We start from the raw sequence: 22,137 nt of genomic DNA, 5'->3' as shown, positions 1-22,137 counted from the left end.
TTTTTTTGGTAGAACTGAGGATCGAACCCTGGGCCTTGCGCTTGCTAGGCAAGCGCTCTACCACTGAGCTAAATCCCCAATCCCTAAATTAATTCTTTTAAGTCACACTTGCTTCAGAGCTACTGTTTTTTGAAATCTGGGCTTTTAAACATGCAGTCTGCTTTGAGTTCATGAGCTTTGAAAGATCAATAATAGGTGTGCAACCTAACATTCCCAGGGCGACCATGAGGATGCAACCCCGGGTGAGAAAGGGCTTCCTGGACTGCCAGGTCCTCCGGGGAAAGCAGGACCTGTCGGGCCTCCAGGCCTGGGATTTCCAGGCCCACCAGGAGACAGAGGCCGACCAGGAGAGCCGGGGCATCCAGGCATGAGGGGCTTTGATGGCATGAAGGGGCAGAGAGGTAATTTTGAGTATTTGTATAATAGAATATTAATTGAAATCATGAAAACTGAAGGGAACTTCTGCTGGGTGAAGTTATCACCTCTCTGGCAGGCTGGCTAAGGGGATTCCATCCAGGTGCTATAGAAATCTTGCAGGTTGTACAGCAACTAAAAACATAACATCACCAATATTTAGAGCGAGTCTCCCAAATGCTACTCTTTGCTGCTTTGTCTGTCACATCTAAACTGCTTTTGATTCATTTTCCCCATCAATGCATAAAGTCCAACTGTATTTAAATCACTCATATGTATTCAACGCATAACTTTTTAGAATCTTTTGAGATAATGTGAAGTATTTGAATAAAAGACACACTAGTGTTTCATTTAAAAAATTATTGTCCATGAAAACACACTTGTAAGCATTTTAGGGAGAGGAAAAATGGTGACATTTTAAGCACATTTGACAGCTATATGGATTTCAAAAAATTACTTTCAGGGTTATGGCTGACAGAAAGAGATTTATTTAAGATTTTTTTCTTTTGTAATTTACATTACACCTTGGGCTATAGTATTAGTTTTGAAGTTTGAGGCTAATATACTGTTTGGGGCTCTTGTTTTGACAACACATAAAGACAACTACCTTTGTAGTTGTTAAGAAGCAAGTTTATGGCATGAGACTCAGAAAAATGTAATGCAATTTTCCTTTATGTCTCACATTGTAGCTTGAAAGCCTATGAAGTAATAAACCATGAAGTATTGTTACAAAAGTGAAACTTTTGGGTTTAGTGGGACATAAGGACTCAGAGGCACAAGCTTTGCGTCACTTTGCCAGTTATACTGGGGATGACAGTACCTTCATCGCCAAGTCACTGGAAAAGTGAGAGACAATATAACTTAAGGACCTGCCCCATAGAGATCTCAAAAATGGTGTCTGTCATTCATATCCAGCACAACCTCTTCATTACTGTAGTTCCCTGTTGTCCAAACCAAGAGCAAAATCAGCTGAACTCCGTGCTGAGTCCCATGGCTTCTTCATGACCTGTCAACATTTTCTATCCACTCCACTAGAATCTGTGGGCCTACACACTATCATTGATATTAATAATTTACACTTTCCCAGGTTATTAGAACCGATATGTCTTAGACACAATGCTTTTCTCATAGTGCTTGTAACTACTCTAAGAGCTGAGATTGGGACTTAAGGTGAGATCTGGAAAGCTGGTCCCATGATGCCCAGACACGTCTCTCCCTCTGCATGCTAGTGCACTGTATGGAAAAATATCTTGAATGAGTTGTCACAGAGACTCAGAGTGCATTTGGTGCTCAGTTATCTAAATATCACTCTTCTTTTTCTCTCCAGGTGACACCATTTCTTGTAATGTAACCTATCCAGGGAATCCAGGCCCTCCTGGGTTTGATGGACCTCCAGGTATCACCAGCACAAAGTTCTTGTTCTACTCACTTTCCAGAGTAAAAGATCCAAGAAGCTAGATAAGCTCACAGCAAACCCTCCCGGCCAGGGTACTTCTAAAATTAGTGTAAGGTTTCGAGGGAAAGGAGACAGGGGAAAACATGATGGTCATTAGCTCCTGGGCCTCACCCCTCTAGTTTGTGCCCCTTCCTTGGCCTTTTCCAGACTCTGTGCAACAAAATTTACCTTGGCTTGACCACCTGCCACTTAATATCTCTGCCCTTGAGAATTTTAAAGCTATATCCTTCCATTCTTCCTGTGTCCCAAGAGTGGAAAATGTCACCTTCCTGTAGACTGTGCATTCCAAGAGGGACAAGTTATCACTAGACAGAGCCTGAAAAATGCTCCTGCATCAGCATCCCTTGAACACATGTCCATGCAGCTATTCCATTTGAGTCAACCCCTTGTGTTTAGCTGAATCAGACCACAAACCCATATTCATGTCCTTAAAGTTTATTTAAATTAACTCTTTGAGTACCAGCATTGCTAGTAAACACGTCTTTTCTTGTCCTATATAAGGATAGAAAAGAGCTGGGCAAGCTGCTCAGTCAGTAAAAATCTTGCTCTTGCAAGAATAAGGAGAATCTGAGTTCAGATCTCCAGCACCCATGCAGTGAGCTGCAAACACACACATACTTGTTCCGTCTCTTGTGCGTCTGAAGAACAATGGGACTCAGCTGGTTTAGGACAGTGTGTGTTGGTGTGGCCTGGTCCTAGGTTAAGTTCAGATCGTCAACACTTGTTCTATTCCAAAAGCCAGTGTGTGCTTTTTTCATGGGATTGCAGGAAGGTCAAGTCTCCCAGGATCACCTTGCACCTCAGATCTCATCATGCGATTCAGACCTCATTGGCTCAAGTAGTTTCAAATATTTTAAATAACTATGTTCATATATATATATATATATCCATGTACCCGTGTGTGTGTGTGTGTGTGTGTGTGTGTGTGTGTGTGTGAGTGTGTGACTGGCTAAAGCCAGTCGTGTGGTCAGGCTCCAGCTCAAAAGACAGGGTAGTATATTCCACTCATCACAATGTAGCTGTGAGAGTGTGAAGACATAACTGCATCTGTAGAGTGATGAACTGCTGGTTGGTTCATTGAATATTCATTTCCTTTTTACTGTTACCTTCCTGGGGACGAATGAACAACTTTGATTGCTTGCCAGCAGTGTTAGCGTACAGGAAGTAAGTTCCCACGCTCTATACCCATGCAATTGTACCTCCTGGGAATTTCACAATTGACAATTTCCTCCATGTTAGCTGAGCTAACTTAGGAGGAGATCAGAGATTTAAGGGAAAATCTTGATGACTTATTAGCTTCTGCTCTATGTAACTTAGGGCTCCTTTTGTGCTTTCTCAGCAGGGTGGGCTCTGGTCACCACCTTGTCCTCTTAAAGAAGAGGCTAGGCCTGTGGTCTGTGTTTCAAACCTTCCAAGGAAGGCACTAAAATGTATGTGAATGGTGGTCTATGTGTGAAAAGCTCTCAGGAGGAAATCCCCCTAGTACAGATTCTGAGGAAAATTACCCTGAAACACTTACCTGGAATAATGGCTACAGAATGCTTCTGTAAACCATGATGGAAAGCATTTTTATTTCCATAAAGTTGACATACTCAAAAAGACAACTAACACAGACATTTCAAAATCTCTTTTTTTTGCTGTTCCTATTTGGCTCATTTCTGTGCAATTGAATCTTTGTTTTATTTGTTCTTGTTTAGGTCCGAAGGGGTTTCCAGGTCCCCCAGGTGCTCCTGGTATGAGATGTCCAGATGGGCAGAAAGGTCGGCAGGGCAAACCAGGAATGCCTGGAATTCCAGGTCCACCAGGTAAGTGAAGGCTTTCTCTGCTTTGGGAGCATTTTCATCAAGAACTTTTACATATTCCTAAAGATGGGCACCCTTACGGAGGTGGCAGGGGAACTGGAGACAATGGAGTAATGGTTCTCTGGGGAAACTCAGAACTCAGCTGTGTTATGACAACTTGTAGATGCAGTTGAGATGCCTTCCAGGGGGGAATCCTTAGCTGTCGGCAGTCACAAGTTCATTGTGTGGTTGGAACCACAGTCCAAAGCAGCGTCTGCCAGAGGAAGAAAGTGATGAGGAGGCTGGGCATAGCGTGACTCACCTGTTAGCCCAGGACTCCAGATGTGGAGGGAGGAGAATCTCCTTGAGTTTCAGGTTATCCTGGTGTGGTGATATTTTATTTGTGCTGAAATATGGTGATATTTTATTTGTGCTTTGGTAAATAAAGTTTGCCTGGAGATCAAGGGGAAAAGGCCAGCCATTTTAAGTAAACAAAGTCAGGCAGTACACGCCCTTAATCCAATCTCTTAGCAGGCAGAGTCTCTGTGTGTTAAAGGCCAGACTAGGGAACAGAACCAAGCATGGTGACACACACCTTTAATTCCAGTACCAACCATAGAGACCTGGAGGTCTGTACAAACAGACAATGACGAGGAAGTGAGGTAGCTGGGCTAAGAGCCAATGAGAGGCCAGAAAATCAAGGCATATAAAGGCATGGGTAGACAGGAAGGAACTCGAATTTGGAAGCTGCAGAATTGATGAGGTAAGGTTGACTGGTGGCTTTTCCTATTTTCCTGATCTCTAAGGCTTTCACCACTATATTTGGCTCTGTGTTTTTTATTTAATAAGACCATTTAGAAATTTGTCTACATGCCAGCTCACCATGCAGGGAGCAGCATGTAATGACACACAGGCAAAGCTACGTGGCAACATATAGATGAACAGAAATGGGCTGAGTTTAAGCGCAAGAGCTAGTCAGTAATAAGCCTGAGCTAATGGCCAAGCAGTTATAAATAATATTAAGCCACTGTGTGGTTATTTTATAAAAGGCTGTGGGACTGTGGATGAGATTTGTCCTGACCCTGGGCCAGGCAGGACACAGAAAAACTTCCAGCTACAATCCTGGAATATGTACAATGGTCCAGGGCAGCTTAGGCTACAGAGTGAATACAAACAAATAAGTGTAAAAAAAATTTGTTTAAGGGGTATGGCAGGATGGCCCAGTGAATAAAATTTGCTTGATACCAAGCCCAATGACTGAGTTCCATCCATGGAACTCTCACAAGTTGTCCTTTGACCTCCATGTGTATGCCTGCCTGCCTCCACAAATAAATAAATAAGTTTTAAAAGACAAAACAGCAGTGAAAAATAGCAATTGGTATCATTTATAGAGTGGCAAAAGAATATTACCTCTCGAGTCTCAAAAGTCATAGAAATGTTACCTGTTAGGTACCTCTTAATTGTGCCTGTGGTTTTCAAAGTATTGTCCTTATATTGTTGGATCTATATTTGTACATATAGCAGTTGGTTATTGTTGTTAAATAGGTTTTCGTGGTGACATGGGAGATCCAGGAATTGGAGGTGAAAAGGGGGCATCCCCTATTGGACCCCCAGGTCCACCTGGGTCTCCTGGAATAGATGGCCAGAAAGGAATCCCAGGAGAACCTGCATTTGGTGACCCAGGACCCCCTGGAGATAGGGGTCTTCCAGGAGTGCCAGGCATGAAAGGGCACAAAGGTTACCCAGGATGCCCAGGGGCTGAAGGTAGGAGGTCTTTGCTATCTCTTTGTTATAGGATGTCTGCTCAGCTTTGGCCAGATCCCAAAAGAATGTTTATACTATTATACTTTAGGCAGCAAGTATACATACATTTCATGACTACTAATAGGCACTGATCACAACAAATGAACCTGAACCCCTTGGGTTGCCTATGCACTTTACTGCTTGTTTGCAAATGTAGGGCCACAGTGGCTTAGTCCACTCAGCTCTATCCAGATGATGTATTTGCTCCAAAAGCCACCAACAGCAAGGGATGGGTAACCTGTCACTGCTAGCACCAGACTGAGGCAGTTTACTACAGACTATGTGAGGTCTAGCCACTCAGGGTCTTAGTAGGGAACCTTGCTCCATGGAAATCCAATAGAAATTTGAAAGAATAACTGATAAGACCTCCCCCCAAATGTGCATTCATGCAGCACACACTGGGTGCATCTTATGTATCTGGTGTAAATCTGCTGCAGAGGAGGAGGATGGTAGAAGGAGGGAAGTCTATGGTCTCTTGTTTCCTAGGTCACTCCTTTGTCATCAGTATACTTATCAAGCAGCTCACTTAGCAAGGCATGGTTTACACACACTTGTAGCTGTATCCATGATATGAAAATCCATTCCAAATGTTAGCGCAGGGAGCCCAGAGTCAGAATCAAATTGTTGATTTCTAGAATTGATATGCATGAGTGATGTTATAGGCCATCTATACAGTGTTAACTCATAAATGTCCCAATGCATCATCATTTCAGGGCCACCTGGCATCCCTGGATCTCCAGGTCTCAAAGGTCCCAAAGGCAGAGGAGGAAGTCCTGGGTTTCCAGGGATCCCAGGACCCCCTGGCCATTCCTGTGAAAGAGGTGCTCCAGGGATCCCAGGACAACCAGGACTTCCTGGAACTCCTGGTAGTCCAGGTAAGTGCCAGTGGGTGTCAAAACGTGAAGTGTCTAGGCATTGCCAATTTATAGTCAGGAAGCTTGCCTCTTGTTCATATATGGATGTCTGCAGAAACATGAGTACCAAGTCAGAAACAAAGAACCTTTTATTCATGCGTTTCAGGTTGGTCTGTGTCATTTCCCCAAATTCTAGTCAAGTAACATGTACAGAACTGGCTAGAGGCCACATGCATTATATGCAAGTTTAGGAACAACCACTTCTTAGCTGTCTTCAAGCAGACATGCTTCCCATCCTGAGGAAATGGAGCATCATCTGTCAAAGTCATTCCTGCAAATGTGGCTTTGGAAGATGTCCCAGGTGAAGGTTGGGACCTTGCATTCTTGGAACAAGAGTGAGTGTGTATCTTCTCACACAGGCACTCAGGGGCTTCTCTAGTCCCCTGGGCCAACTATAACAAAATGCCTTTAAATGAGTAATTTATAAGCAACAGAAATTGATTAGTAGGAGGCTAGAAAGTCCAAAATCAAGACAGCAGGAGTTTTGGTATCTGGTGAGGACCTCTTCCACACTGATGACACCTTCTGATATCCTCACACAGATACCACAGACCTCTCTTATGTTCACACCTAATCATTTTCAAAACTCCCTGCTTCTTAATCTTTTCACATTGCTGGTTAAGATTAAGTATAACAACTCTGGGGAGACACATTCAGCCCATAGTAGGGGCTTTCTCCAGTAGGCTCCTCATTTCATTTCTGGGGTCCTTCACTCTGTAACATATCTGCTGCTGCTTTTATCCCAGTGCAAGACACCCACTTGAAAAGCCAGGGGGACAGAATTCACTACTACAGCCTCATCTCAAGCACCATTAATTCTGGCTGTTCTGATTTGTACAAATCTTTCATCAGAGTTAACAGTCTAATTGAAGTTTACTGGGGCAAAGGTTCAGAAAGCACCCAGAAACAACTTCCTTCTCCTCCTCCTCCTCCTCCTCCTCCTCCTCCTCCTCCTCCTCCTCCTCCTCCTCCTCCTCCTCCCCCTCCTCTTTCTCTCCTTCTCCTCCTTCTTCTCTCCTCCTCCTCCTTCTCCTCTTTCTCTCCTTCTCCTCCTTCTTCTCTCCTCCTCCTCCTTCTCCTCCTTCTTCTTCTCTCCTTTTCCTCCTCCTCCTTCTTCTCTCCTCCTCTTCCTTCTCTCCTCCTTCTTCTCTCCTTCTCCTTCTCCTCCTCCTTCTTCTCTCCTCCTCTCCTTCTCCTCCTCCTTCTCCTTCTCCTCTCCTCCTTCTCTCCTTCTCCACCTCCTCCTTCTTCTCTCCTCCTCCTCCTTCTTCTCTCCTCCTCTCCTTCTCCTCCTCCTTCTCCTTCTCCTCTCCTCCTTCTCTCCTTCTCCACCTCCTCCTTCTTCTCTCCTCCTCCTCCTTCTTCTCTCCTCCTCTCCTATTCGTCCTATTTTCCTCCTCTTTATCATCCTCCTCTTCCCCCTCCCCTTCTCCATCTTCTTTCTCTTCCTCCTCCTCCTCTTCTTCTCTTTCTAGAGCACATATAAGAACAGTTTTTTTTTTTGCTTTCATCTCTGTCTTCATATTTTAAAAAAGAGAAAACCATAAATCTTCATTCATTCGTAAACGGGAAGAAGTATTCAGATGATCTCTGCCTCCCCTTTTATAACATCCAGAAAAATACATTCTTAGGCAGATACAAAGTTGCTCCTGTCACTTTAGCTGATAAATATTGTTTTGTTCTTGTTTAATGTGCCACGGGTACATCATTTGAGCTCTGTGGAGTGTGTTTTTCCTGCGAATGTTTGAAGAAAGTTTTAAGTTTTCCAGCTTCATGGTTGTTGTGCATTTTTCAGGGGTCCCAGGTTGGAAAGGCCAGCCAGGAGACATGGGGCCTTCTGGACCAGCTGGGATGAAGGGTCTCCCTGGCCTTTCAGGCCTCCCAGGAGCAGATGGTCTCCAAGGACCTCCTGGGATCCCAGGCCCCACTGGGGAAGGTGGCCAACCTGGCCTTCCAGGCCCAAAGGGTGAGTAGTGCTCCCCCAATAATTCTCCCAGTTTTATAAACTCAAAATCAACTGTCAAACCAAACTGGTTAGGCAAGACTTAACACTAATAGAATGCATTAATTAGCTTAACTTTGCCCTCCACTTTCAGATGTAGCCTTTATTCTCCATGTTATCTTTTTTAGTGAAAGATGTTCTGATGTAAGAAAATTGGCAATAGGCCTGCGGGGTGGGGGGCAGGGAGGGCTATTGGGTTGGGTTCACAGGATGAGGATATCTAAGCTCACTAGACCAGGCAGCACCAGTGATATCATTAGGGCAGGGCTAACACATTTCACTTTGGATGGGCCCTCTGTCCTCATCCTTTCTCTTGGTGCTCTTAAAATATGATGGGCGCAGGATCCCAAAACAATAGCATTTTCATGTTACATCTTTAGGATAAGGAAATATGAGTGGGTGGGAGAACACAGATGTTTAAGACCATAGTCAGGTTCAAATTAATGATTTCCTTTCTGCATAAAGTGTTGGGCATGAATTTGTATACTGAATGACCAGGGACATGAAAGAACCATGCTAGCCTTAAAGTGTTTCCCTAAACTTCATGTTCTCATTTTATCAGGACACCCAGGGCTGCCTGGCTACCCTGGTTTCCCAGGAGAGAGAGGAAGGTCAGGCCCGGATGGACAGCCTGGAAGAAAGGGAGAAATCGGAGAGAAGGGCTGGCCTGGCTTGCAGGGAGACCTGGGAGAGAAAGGCGCCAAAGGCAAGTGGGTTTGACAACTCAGGGGGCTGCGTGAGCTCATTCCCAGTGTTGGATCAAATGCGATTAGTTTGTCTCAGATTTTCTTTGGTTCTGTGATATCTTAGGAATTCATTTTCCTTGCCTTTCAATCTTATTATATGTAATGAAGGCAAATAAATCACTCTAATGTTGGAGACGCTAACAAGAGGTCCTGAATGCATTGATTTATAGACATAGGGCTTCAGAGACCTTGCTGTCCTGGTGGTAAACATCTGTAAACAATGTTTGAGGTATTGGAGGCCAAATGGCCTCTGTGACAATAATACACCTTGGCCTTGGCACCTGAAAACCACCAGATAAAATTAAAAATTGGAACAGAATTTTAGTTGTGGACAATGAAATTTGATTTGCATATAATTTTCACGAATACTTAATTTTCATAAAATATTGTTTGGGGTTTTATGTTTTGAACCCTGCCCCTCCTAACCATTTACAGCATAGATGTTTCCTGTGGCCTCTCAGCTGTTGCTACAGGAGAAAATGTTGCATTTCTAGCAATAAAATCAATGCTCAACAGCCTTTACAAGGAATTGTTTCAAATCTTAAAGCTCTCTGGAAAAATAGCCTCCAATTTTATTCAAATGACCTTTTCTTCTCAATTTTTTGATTATCTAGATTTTAGTGTTTGTTTTCTTGTTCTATTAGCTTATAAACTATTTACATGAATTAAGGATTTTAAAATGGTAAAGATAAAAAAATCTCTTTGTGTGTGTGTTTCTCTCATATAAGTAACATTTGCAGGAGCCAGAGGACCTCCTGGTGATGCAGGAGAAGCAGCCATCATTTCCCAAAAGGGGGAGCCTGGGGACACTGGTCCTCCAGGAGATGATGGGTTCCCAGGACAGAGAGGTAAATGCTTGAGGTTTTATATTTGATATTTTATAGATCATTCAGGTAAGCCTATATTAGGCAACTTTCCCTCCAACAAGGAATTAGGAAAGGTCATTTCTTAAATGCAATTGTACCCTATTAAATTTTCCAGTAATATTTTGGCTTTTCCATGCTAAAAATAGTTGGAGTTCATATGTATTTATAGATTTGGATATTCCAAAGTAGGACTAACATAAGCTATACATAAATTAATGGCTCCAGGTTTAAAGGCCCTCTGTTTGGGGAATCTGATAAGAATATCTGGGGCTGCCTATGTCATTTTGCCCAGTCCCACTCTAACAAAAGAGTATATAAATCACCTATGGGTCTTGTTTAAATACAGATCCTGAATCTACAGATCTGGGGTTACCAGGGACCATTATTTTTCTAAAAAGCATTCCCATGACATGCTGCTAGTCCTCTGAAACATGGCAGGGCAAGGATTTTTGACAACATAATTTGTATTCTTTCTCAAGTTCAAGGTTAATCTGCTTAGGTTATATCCTGGATCTCTCTTTAGCTAGCCATTAGAAGAAAATGTTTCAACTTCTCTGGGTTGAATTCATTTGTAAGGTGTGCATGCTAGAGCAAATGAGTTTGCCTGCCCCCTCCTTCCACCCATGGGCTCATATCTATTCTTGGCACCTTCTTTCACAGTGAGGTTGCCAAACACAGAAACCACAGAGATGTGGCTTGGAACAGAAGCTAACATCCCCAATTTCATTGGCTTTATCTCCTGCAAGTAGAACTGAGTCATTCAGTACCATCTTCACTTAGTCTAAGACTTTAGCCAAGGGGTTTGTAACACTTCCGACCTCAACAGGTGATAAAGGAAGCCCAGGGATGCAAGGGGGAAGAGGCGATCCCGGAAGAGATGGACCACCTGGACTGCACAGGGGACCGCCTGGGACAAATGGGCATCCTGGGCCTCCAGGCGCCCCTGGCCCTCCAGGCTCACCTGGACTAAAAGGAGTCATTGGTTTTCCAGGATTTCCAGGTGACCAGGTGAGGAGCTGCTCCTAGAAGAGGGAAGAAAAAAACTCTTTCTGCTCTCAGGAGCCCACAAAAAAATCAGAATTTGCTGGTATGTGCCCCTGTCATATACTGGTTATTTGAGACTAAGAGGTAGCATGAAGAAAGCAAGGAGCCTTCCAGAAGGTTATGGCATAACTGAAATTTCCAACTAGTGCTCAGAACTTGCTGTCCTGCCGTAGATGAGCAAGTCATGTGATTCAAATATTCCAGCCCAGGCTTAAATAACTCATAGAGACTTACCACTTGGTATTGCATTGTTTCAAACAAAACAAAACAAAACAAAACAAAACAAAACAAAACAAAAACAAAAAACAAAAAAAAAAAAACCCACCAAATTTTGTTTTCTAAGCCTTTCCATCTGTTTGAAGATTTCATATAGTTTACTTAAAATGTACTTGGCCTTCATAATCATGAGTAACATTCCCCTTGAGAAATCAGAAAATATGATGTAGTAACTTGTACCATATTTCTGGAAAATGTATAAAGTAGTTGGCTTTCCATCTTTTGGAATAAAATGGATCTTTAAAATTTGTGCTACAACACAACTTTCAATATTTTATTTTATGTCAACTGGTTTGATCAAACTGTAAATTCAAATTGTATGACATGGTTACTCTCTGGTAATCATGTATAGAGAATTCTACGATTCTTGCTGAGATGGATAGCTCTAATTCTGTAGGGGTTTCACCAGCTCATAAAACATAGTCACAGTTAGTAGTATGCTTAAAGGGCATTAACAATTTCCTTTACCATTATCAATTACAAGCACCAAATTGGTTGCAGAAAGCGATAGCATGTTTATGCCACTGCATGGAAAACCCAACCAGGGTCTTATTTTTGTTCTGTTAATTGCCAGGGTGATCCAGGTCCTCCAGGCCCCCCTGGACTCCCAGGAGATGATGGAGCAAGAGGACCTAAAGGTATGGCTTGGAAAATATTCATGGCCATCACATTCAGAGTTCTGAGAATTGTAACCCAGCAAGTGAGGATCTTTGAAGCGACAAAATGCATCACACAAGTTAGAACTCAGCAGCAACTCTTCTCAACACTGGAACACTGAAGCTTCAAATGGTTCTCATTTTCCAACCAGGGCCAAAGGTACCTACAAAGGGGTACAGCATGCCTGCAGGCTCCTCATGACTTCCTCTCCATGAAAGTCTCAGAAGCTGTCCATGTAGTGACCACAGCTTCCCAAATTACAGCCGGTACAACTGGCCAGATCCACATCTCTAGAAAGTATCCACTTTGACTCAGAAACCCCATGTTCCATAGGAACCAGTCACTCATTTGAGGATTTCCTCTGTTCAGCTACTGGGATTCTACTTACAAGAATCACAGAACATAAGTCCCCACCAGATGTTAATTGTTTACTGCAGAATTCTCAAGCCAGATGTAACTTATAATTGAATTATTTTTATCCTTAATTAAAGATAAGAAGTGTCTTTTTTTCCCTAAAGGGCCATATCATAAGTTTTTTTTTTTTTTTTTTTTTTTTTAGCTTTGTTGGGCATATAGTCTCAACCACAACTACTCAGACACATCCCAATAAAACTTTATTTGTAAAATAGGTGTAGGCTGGCCCAAAAGGTCTGAGCCTATCTTGTACTTATAGCCATATTGTTGTGTAAACACAACTGAAATCATACTCCTAACAAGTCAAGATGCTTAAAAATAGAGAAGTTTTATTTACCCTTTGGACAGACAAACAAGCAAATAAACTAAAATCATAGTAATCTTAAATGTTTGCATACAACAATCAAAAGTTTGGCTGTCTTGGTAACCTCTACAGGCACCAGGCATTCACAAGGCATACATACACACTTGCAGGCCAAACACTCATGCACATGGAATAAATAAATTTATTATTTTAAAAATAATAAATCACATCTTCCATCTATACTTTCATTGTTCTTCTTTAGGAACAAAAATAGTTTTTAAAAGGCCCCCGGAAAACTGGAAACTAGATTATGAAGACAAATACCATGGAAGTTGCTTCTATGAGACCAAACAATATTTTCCTAACTAATGCTTTTGGTATTGTGTCACTCACAGGAAACAAAGGTGACCCTGCCAGTCAGTGTGGTCCACCTGGTTCGAAGGGTGAGCCAGGTAGCCCTGGATGCCAAGGTATAGATCCACATTTTTCCTATTATAAGAAAGAAGACTTTGAAACACAATGTAATTACTTTTACAGTTACCACTGGGAATGATCCTATCAATATTTTCTTTGCCATTTGCCCATTAATGTATGTATCAAAATAATTCTGTGTGGCATTGTTGTAGCATCCTTCACCCAGAAGTATACTAGGACTAGGTGCTAGGGATTCTCAATGTATTCTCACAATTGGCAAAGCAATACACTCCCTTCTGCATATTCATATTGAATATTTAAAGATTCAAAGTGAATATTCAAAATAAATATTCAAGCAATTAAAATTCAGATTATTTGGCCATCTCTGTCATTTAAGATGGCTGAAGTTATACTGGAAGCCATCTTTCTCCCAGTAAAAGAAACGAGGATACAAGTAAAAGGGGTGAGTTCAGATTTGCACTTTGGTTTGAGCCCTGTAGAAACATGCACCAATATTTAAAATATGCTTGCTCCTCAACAGAGGAATTCTCCTGCTAGGAGCATATCTGAAGTTAATAATCAGGAAAATGCAAAAAGATACACACACAGCGGTATACATGGACAGAGGGAATGTCTACCTAAAGATGGCTGGTTAAGTCACTTATGCCTGAGTGCATTCAGTCAGCAATGGTTAGACTTAAATCTAGGCTTGGATTGACATAGTTCTCTTGTAAATTAAGACTTTGTATTTAGAATGTCACTGTCACATTTTAATTTCTATTGCTGTGACAAACACTGTAACCAAAAGTAACTTGAGGAGAAAAGGGTTTATTTCATCTTATGACTCATAGTTCTTCATGAAAATAGGTCAGGGTAGGAACGCAAGGCAGGAACCTGGAGGCAGGAACTGAAGCAGAGGCCGTGGAGAAATGTTGCTTACTGCTTTGCTTCCCATGGTTTACTTAGCCTGACTTCTTATACAATTCAGGGCCACCTGCTTAGGGGTAGCACCACCCACAGTGGTCTGGGTTCTCCCACATCAACCATCAATCAAGAAAGTGCCCCCACGGAGTCACCTACAGGCCAATCCGATGAAGATTCTTTCTCAATTAAAATTCCCTCATCCTAGATGACAACAACAACAACAACAACAACAACAACAAAAACCAAAAAAACACCATCACCACCACCAACAACAAAAACCTAACCGGGACATCTAGGCATCACCTTGAAGTTCCATTTGGCAGAAGCTGCCATGTTTTGTTTCCCAAAATAGAATGTCTGATCAGAACATTAAATGAAAGTCACTTGTACATTGAAAACTCCACACACAGCATCAGCGTGGGTGACTTCACAACAGTAAACAGTAAACAGCCAAACAGTAAGACATGTTCTTGTGCTTAAGGGTTGTTTTTTGGTTGTTTTTTTTTTTTTTTTAATGAACCCTGATGATATAAAAAATTTCCAGGCTCAATGTAGCACAAACTAGGGGCACTTTATGTAACCTAGTATCTTAAGTGGAAAACCATAAGTCTGAGGTTAATTAATACCAAGTCAGGCTTTTCCAGAGAATCTGCCTTGCCCTATGTGATCTGGTATCCTGTGATCATCAGTGTTTAAATTGCTCTCATTTCTTATTTGCCATCCATTCATCTTAGAGTTTTATTTTTTCTGTTATTCATCAGCACAGAGTTTAGATACTCTATTTTCCTTGGCTAGGAATCCCTGCACTGCACTAGAGTGAACTTGGTGAGGATGTATAGAACATAGCTTGATCCATGATTATGTAAGATTATACTGGGTCAACCCTAATCCCATCCATCCACTTCAACTCCCAAGGGAAATACAGTGCAAATTACTCCTGAAATTCTGCTCTCAACACAACCATAACTCTGGGATGCAGTTGGGAATATCTGCTTTGGTGACTGGAGCTGACATTGATGATGCCATGTGTCCCTTGCAGGAAGGTGTTTGGAATCAATTAGATAACAGAGCAGAGCTAGAAGACAGTAAATTTAATCAGTTAACAGGAACAAGCATCAGTTAGTTTAGTGTCCTAATGAATACTATCCCTCTATGGATTTGTAAATCCAAAGATGTGTATTTTATTTGAAGATTTAGCCATTGAGGTTTCAGCATAGATTATTGGTTTACTATAAATTTGAATTAAAGTCACACATATAACTAAGCATATGGGAAAATAGCTGTCTTTCTAGTAATAAAATAAATATAATTTAAAGTATAATCAGAGTTCTCTAGGGGAATAGAATGAACGGGTTATATATTACATATATTATAATATAATATATATGTATTATATACATAATATAAAAATCTATATTACAAAAAGGATTTATTTTATTGGTTTACACAGGAGAGGGTAGGTCATCTAACAATAGCTGTCTGAGAGTCTGAGAATTCAGTAGCTGCTCAGTCCATGAAGATAGATAGATTTCTCAGCAGCCCAATATGATGCTTGAAAAACCCCTGTGCATCCATACTACAAACTTAATTGAAGCAGAAGATCCTTTCTGAGAGAGGGCTGCTAGAACCTCCAGAATAATTGCAATTTACCAAAAACAAGGCTACTAACCCAGTCTTCAGTGACAACATGGCTCATTCTTAGGGTGTTGTTTGTAGAGCTGTGAGTAGGTGACCCATGGAGTGGGGGTTCTAAGTACAGTATTTCCTCCCAAACACAGGCCAACCTGTGTCAAGAACCAAATGCAGAATGGCCTATTTTAGAAGGCCTAGAGAGAAGCCTAGAAAAGTCACAGTCATGAGAAAGGGACTGTTAAGAGACTTTATATTTTTTTTATTTTTTATTATTGTAATGTACGAGGCATGCACACTAGGCACAATGTGCAGCTCTGGTGCAGAATTTAGTAAGAGTTGCTGCAAGGACAACAGGGTGGGAGTGGACTTGAGTCTGCAGTGAGCATTTGATGATCTTTGGGGCTTATTAATTTTCTTGGATGCCTCAATATTATTTCAGCAACATAGGAAGATTTATTTTTCAGGCTTGCCTCCTGAAGCATTTGGGGATGGGATTCCAAATGGTTATGTTTTACTTTAAAATACTTCAGAATTTAAAAATGTATTTCAGAAAAAGTCCAAATATCACACTATTTACTAAGAAATTTTGTTCCTGGGACATTTTTCCTACGGAAATAGTTCAAAAGGAGAGAGCACGGTTCAAGATCTATAAAAGAGAGTGGGATGAGGAGTGGGTGAATATGATCAATGAATGAATAAATAAATAAATAAATAAATAAATAAATAAATAAAAGATTATATCTGTATATACAGATCATTATGCAGTAAAGCACAAAGAATTAGAAGTACTTGATTGACCAGCAGTAGGAAAAAAAAATAGATTAGTTTAAATAAGATTGATTTTTGTTTTTTCAAGGCAGGGTTTCTCTGTATAGCTTTGTGCCTTTCCTGGAACTCACTGTGTAGCCCAGGCTGGCCTCAAACTCACAGAGATCCACCTGGCTCTGCCTCCCCAGTGCTGGGATTAAAGGCATGTGCCACCACCATCTGGCAATTTAAATAAGATTGAACCAAGAAGCTATCATTTGAAAATAAACTATGACAAACTTGGAAAACTGCTTGTGATACCGTATTAGTTTTAAAAACAGAAAATAAAATTGTGGGTATTATTTGTATGTGTGTGTACAGACAGAAATCTGTGGTAAGATGTGAGGAGGATTATGGAAATTTTGTCATCAAATTTTCCTCAGTCATGTCTTCTTTATCAACAGAAAAGAGTTTAAATACAACAACAACAACAACAAACAAAAAAACAAAAACAAACCCATAACAGTGTGGGGCTTGAAGTTGACTGTTAGAGAACTACCATTTCAAAGAGCAATCTACAACTAATGGGATTTTGATCCTTCCTTCTGTAGGACATCCAGGAGCCCCTGGAGATCCAGGCTTTCCTGGAGCTGAAGGACATAGAGGATCACCAGGCAGACCTGGACAGCCAGGCTCTTCTGGACCACCAGGGTGTCCAGGTACCTTGCAAGAAAACCTCGAAAATTCCTGAGCATTCATGTGACTTGGGATACCAGAAAGAGCTGTTCTTCACTGAGGGCCCTTCTGCCTCCTGAAGCACGCCTTGGGACAGGGCATGCACACTTACCTCTTCATCACCCAAACCCAGCCTAACTTCACAGGGTTGCACTAATAACTTTACTTCAAGCAGTGTTGGCAAAGTGCCAGCTCTGCACCAGACACACAAGGTGGCTGACAACACAGGCCATTTCTTCTCATCCCTCTGTCATTTTTGAGGCTGCCTCCCTTCTCTAAAGCAATATCACATATACAGCTCAGGGTTTTAATCATTCTTTTCATTTCAAGTCAGGGAGAAAAAAAAAAACAGTTAAAATCGTGACTGGTAACTTCAACTGTTTGAAAGTGCATCTTTCTGAAATTAAGTATTTGTCTTCTTAGAGGTAAAAATATCTAGAAAGAAAAAGAAATAAAACTGTGTCCCTGGTTAATATTAAAAACATAGACAACATTACCAAGGAGTGTTATTTACATGTCACCTTTGAAAAACTTCTCTCTTGTCTCCAGGTGACCCAGGGATGCCTGGGCAGAAGGGCCATCCAGGAGAAATGGGAGACCCTGGGCCAAGAGGTTTCCCAGGAGATTTAGGAAGGCCAGGTCCTCCTGGAGTAAAAGGTAAGTAGGGAGCATGCCCAGCCCTCCAGAGAGCCCCAGCCCACTACGAGCAAAGTCACACTCTTTCCTGAGCACGTGGTGCTTGATCAGGAATCTCTCAAGGATTCTAACAGTAGCTCCCTCTCCCCAACTTCACCCCACCCCCCACCAAAGCACTTGAAGCCACATCCATCTTCATGTGCCTTCCATTGGGGAGGGATACCCAGCATCTCTGTGTTTCTATCATATTGCTTCTGAGGATGTGTTGATTGTGTCTGTAATGATGCTCACGCCTGCCCGTTTGCCTCCACTGATAATCAAGCTCCTTTTATGCCCTAGATTCTGTGTTAGGTGTTGGGTATCATTAAAAAAATATATACATGATTCCATCCTTCATGGAGCTAGTTCATAAAAGAGACAGATATGGCCTCTAACACCCTAGCAGTTGGATTAAGCTCCTGCTCTCTTAATGCCTTATATGTGAACTGTATTTTCACGAATGAGCTTTTGGGAATCACAATCCATGTCCAAACCATAGCACCAGAGCTGGCAAGCATTTCAACCCTGTGAATTGGTAAGGAAGGCATCAGGTCTCCTGTACCCCCAAAAATGAAATTTCAGAATTAAAGGCATGTTTGTCTACATTCAGTTATTAAAAAATATTGTGTGTGTGTGTGTGTGTGTGTGTGTGTGTGTGTGTGTGTGTGTAAACAAAACCTCTTTAAAATTAGCCTTGAACTCTGCAGGTAAATCACTTGCTGGACAGAGCAGAGCCATTGAGTGATGGAGAGAGAGTAGGAAAATTCTCAGAGGCCTTGGAGTCACTCATCTAAATCCCATAAGGGCATGGAAGTCACACAGGGAAGGAGTCTGGCACTCAGACGGCCAGGTATACTTTAACTAGCAGAAACAGCTTAGTAGTCATTCAGCTTGTTAGGCACTAGTTACAGTTAAAAACTTAGAACTGCAGAAATGCCCATTTCTTGAGTTGCAGGATACCATAAGCACTCTCTGCCTATCACGTTTACGGAGCGTATAGAGCACACTCTCTTTTTGTAGATAACATTGGAAGCATGGTTTTTAGCTTTGTTAGTCCGTTACATGAAATAAAAGCACACTGGGGAAGGGGTGGGGAGAACAGAGGCTTTCCAGGGAATGAATACCCATTCAAGTATATTTGCTTCCTTTGATAGCTACACAAACACTTGTCCTGGCTGTAGTTTTTGGCTTTTAAAGGTAATAGTGGTCTAATTTTTTGTCTAGATATAAAATAACAAGGTACAGTACAGAATGCTTACTACTAATAAATATTCATGTGTAGGCAGAGTTTTTCACTGGGATAGGATCAACTCTGTTCCCAAATAACTGACCCAGAGACATAATATAAATTATAACTGCTCAGCTAATAGCTCAGGCATATTACTAACTAGCTCTTACAACCTAAATGAATCCATTTCTATTAACCTATGTATTGCCACATGGCTCATGGTTTTACCTGTCCTCCAGCATGTATGGCTCCCTCTTTGTCTCCTGCTGACCTCCTCTGACTCTGCCCTTCTTTCTCCCAGCATTCTCTCTGCCCCTGAAATCCTGCCTAGCTATTGGCCAATCAGCTTTTTATTAACAATCAGAGCAGCACATTTTCACAGTGCACAGATGGATTCTTCCACAGTTTTCACGTCCTTGTATTTATCTGCCCCCCTCAATGGGTCCATTTCTCCTATTCTAGATAAATGCTTTTTTCTGTGTGTTCTGTACACACCTGCAGAGGACTTTCTTACCAACAGAGTATGTTTTAAAACAACAACAACAAAAAACAACCAAGACCTTAAAAAAAACTGCCCTTGGTACCAGCTGATACACAACAAGTGTATTTGGTTGGTGAATTAGTAGTTATGAAGTTGGGGGTCTGTAGTTCTAACAACAGGTGAGGGGCCAAGCATTCTTTGGCATACCCTGACAAGTCAGCTCCCTCTGTCTCTTCTTTTCTGCCTTTAGTGCCAGCTTATACACATAAATTAAATGCTAGTCAAGATGAAAGGATTTCTTGGAAGAGATAGAAACCACTTCTGGAATGAAACACTTTACTGTTTTGAAAATCCAAACTCTGTTTTTTTCTCATCCTTTCTGCTCTTCACGCCTCAGCTTTCCATGATACCCAGTGTTTCAGCAAGCAGTAGCATAGTGTGTGTTTCTTGGTGCAATGCTGCAAACAGGGGAAGTCTTCCTTTGGAAGTTTCCAGCACACGCAGGCATTTTCTGCAACCACACACCGTGATGGGAGAAGTTCTTGTTAGAACATATACTCTCTTGATACCGTCTCTATCTTCGCTGACATTTGTAGTAATGTGAAAACCAGATTTGTGACAAGTTTAAAGTTTCACACAAAATGATGATGCTGTTGTTCTGAGCTTTTCCTCTGGTGGTTATAGACATTTCCTGCCTCTGGCAACCCTTGTAGACCCCCTGGGCTCCTTTTTGACTTCGACATTCTTCCAGTCCGGAAGGACTTGGTAAAGATCCAGAAGAAAACATTTAACATTGTTAAGGGCTCTCTCTCCATAGCCTTTCCAATTCCACACATCAGGGAGCAGTTCTGAGTGCCTGCAGGTGGTTGTAATACATTCTTCCTTCCTTTTTGAACATTTATCAAATACCTTCAGTATGACATTGCTTTAAAAAAAAAAACCTAAGAGGCATAAACTTGGTTCATAATGAAATTACTTTAAAAGTAATTGCTAATTGCCTCCCAATATTGTGCATTGAAAGGCATCGAAAAGAAATAGATCAAAGGGCCTTTTACTCCCTGTGCAGACCTCTGCTGCAGTACTCCCTTGCTACCACTCGGGGACGCTGTTTCACTGCACATGCCACAGCAAATGATCCAGCCAAACAACAAAACAAAACAGTGGGATACATTGTTAAATTCAAAACATCACAGGATAAATCCATTGTTGCAATTTTTTTGCACGGCAGTAAAAATGAAGCAAGATCCAGCAGAAACACTTAGAACCGAGAAACTAAATATTTGAAGTATGTTCTGAGGAAGGTCAGGGGACAAACGCTCTCATTTGAACAAGCCAGCTGCTGAACTCTTGATTTGCTTGGTCTGCTCACACAGACCATATGGATTTTAGAGTCCTGCTTGAGTTCAGTCTGAATTAAACTTTAACTTAGACACATGATACAAGTGCCTTGATTGCTTGCTTTCGGCTTCTAGTACATGCACTCTCTGAAAGGATAATGCCCCATTGCTCATTGTACATCCATACAAGATGAGAATGACGGAAACCTACTGAGAATTGCCTGTTGTGTGAGAATACTGTGTGTGGGTTGGGTATCTGGGCTAGTGGCAAGTAAAACAGTTCATCTTTGTGTTTGTAGAGGAGTGTATGCAAACATGTCTATGTGCACTTGTGCCTGGGAAGGAAGTATGGAGGTCAGAGGTCGGTGCTGAGTGTCTTTCTCAATTGTTTTCTACTTTTTAAAAAAATTTTTACTTTATTTTTTGAGACAGAGTCTTTCACCCTCAATTGAAGTTCTTCCCAAGTGATCCCAACTTGTGTCAGGTTGACAGAACTACCTGGGACACTCACTGAACCTGGAGCTCAGTGAGTATTAGGCTGGCCAACAATCTATAGGGATCTGCCTGTCTCAGCTCCCTCAGTGCTGGGGTTACAGATATGCACCCAGATTTTCTAAAAAATATGCGTGCTGGGGGATTAAATGCATCATACTTAGATGGCAAACACTTCATTGGCTGAGCCATCTTCCTAGCCCTAAGGAGTTCACTTTTGGAAGGTGCTTTCAAATGTCTTTTATGAGGAAGAAAATGCCTCCCATCAGAGAGCTATGACAACCAGAGCAACATTATCCCCAGTTTCTGTAACTAAATTACTCTCCTGTCTCCCACCCCAGCACTTAGCAAACTGGCTGTCATTGCTTCTTTGTCCTGTCAGGTCAGGAGTGTGTCTTTCTTGTGACTCATTGTCTCTTCAGTACCTGTCATGAGATAAGCTCTTGAGGATGGAGCTTTGTGCATTAGGAAGCCATGTTTATCCGTTCAGTAGGCACTTATGTGCTTGCTAGGAAAAAAATATATTTTTAATTTAAATCTTATTTTGGAATCTGTTTTTGACAAGGGTTCTCAAGGATTTTCAGCCTTTGCATATAGTGAAAATTTCTCTTTCCCATCAACTTGGAAGGCCATGTGGCAGCTGCCTTGTTTTTCTTGGGGCTGTCTTAGGATGTGGAATTCCAATGCTAAAGGTCCTAGTCAAACAGGGGCAAACTAGTCACCCCATTAAAATGTGAACCCTGCCAGTGTCCTGGGAGGGCAGAGTAGCATTTTTCTGACTTTAAAACAAAAATA

At 41.6% G+C, this 22,137-nt stretch overlaps 1 protein-coding gene across 1 annotated transcript in view; it reads left to right on the top strand.

Moving 5' to 3' along the window:
• The window catches only part of Col4a4 (collagen type IV alpha 4 chain), a 114,990-nt gene that overhangs the window by 70,170 nt on the left and 22,683 nt on the right, over positions 1 to 22,137 (top strand). The window contains exons 25-37 of the mRNA XM_036173371.1: positions 218 to 401; positions 1,742 to 1,810; positions 3,568 to 3,675; positions 5,197 to 5,415; positions 6,168 to 6,329; positions 8,164 to 8,334; positions 8,933 to 9,076; positions 9,857 to 9,964; positions 10,809 to 10,990; positions 11,877 to 11,940; positions 13,073 to 13,147; positions 17,006 to 17,113; positions 17,679 to 17,786. Of these exons, the coding sequence (XP_036029264.1) occupies positions 218 to 401; positions 1,742 to 1,810; positions 3,568 to 3,675; positions 5,197 to 5,415; positions 6,168 to 6,329; positions 8,164 to 8,334; positions 8,933 to 9,076; positions 9,857 to 9,964; positions 10,809 to 10,990; positions 11,877 to 11,940; positions 13,073 to 13,147; positions 17,006 to 17,113; positions 17,679 to 17,786 (1,702 nt within the window). The remainder of the gene's footprint in view (positions 1 to 217; positions 402 to 1,741; positions 1,811 to 3,567; positions 3,676 to 5,196; positions 5,416 to 6,167; positions 6,330 to 8,163; positions 8,335 to 8,932; positions 9,077 to 9,856; positions 9,965 to 10,808; positions 10,991 to 11,876; positions 11,941 to 13,072; positions 13,148 to 17,005; positions 17,114 to 17,678; positions 17,787 to 22,137) is intronic.

This window comes from Onychomys torridus, chromosome 23, assembly GCF_903995425.1.
Source record: "Onychomys torridus chromosome 23, mOncTor1.1, whole genome shotgun sequence".
In the NCBI taxonomy this organism is placed as follows: domain Eukaryota; kingdom Metazoa; phylum Chordata; class Mammalia; order Rodentia; family Cricetidae; genus Onychomys; species Onychomys torridus.
Note: the sequence above shows the minus strand (reverse complement) of the source record. Positions and strands in the feature narration are given on the sequence as shown.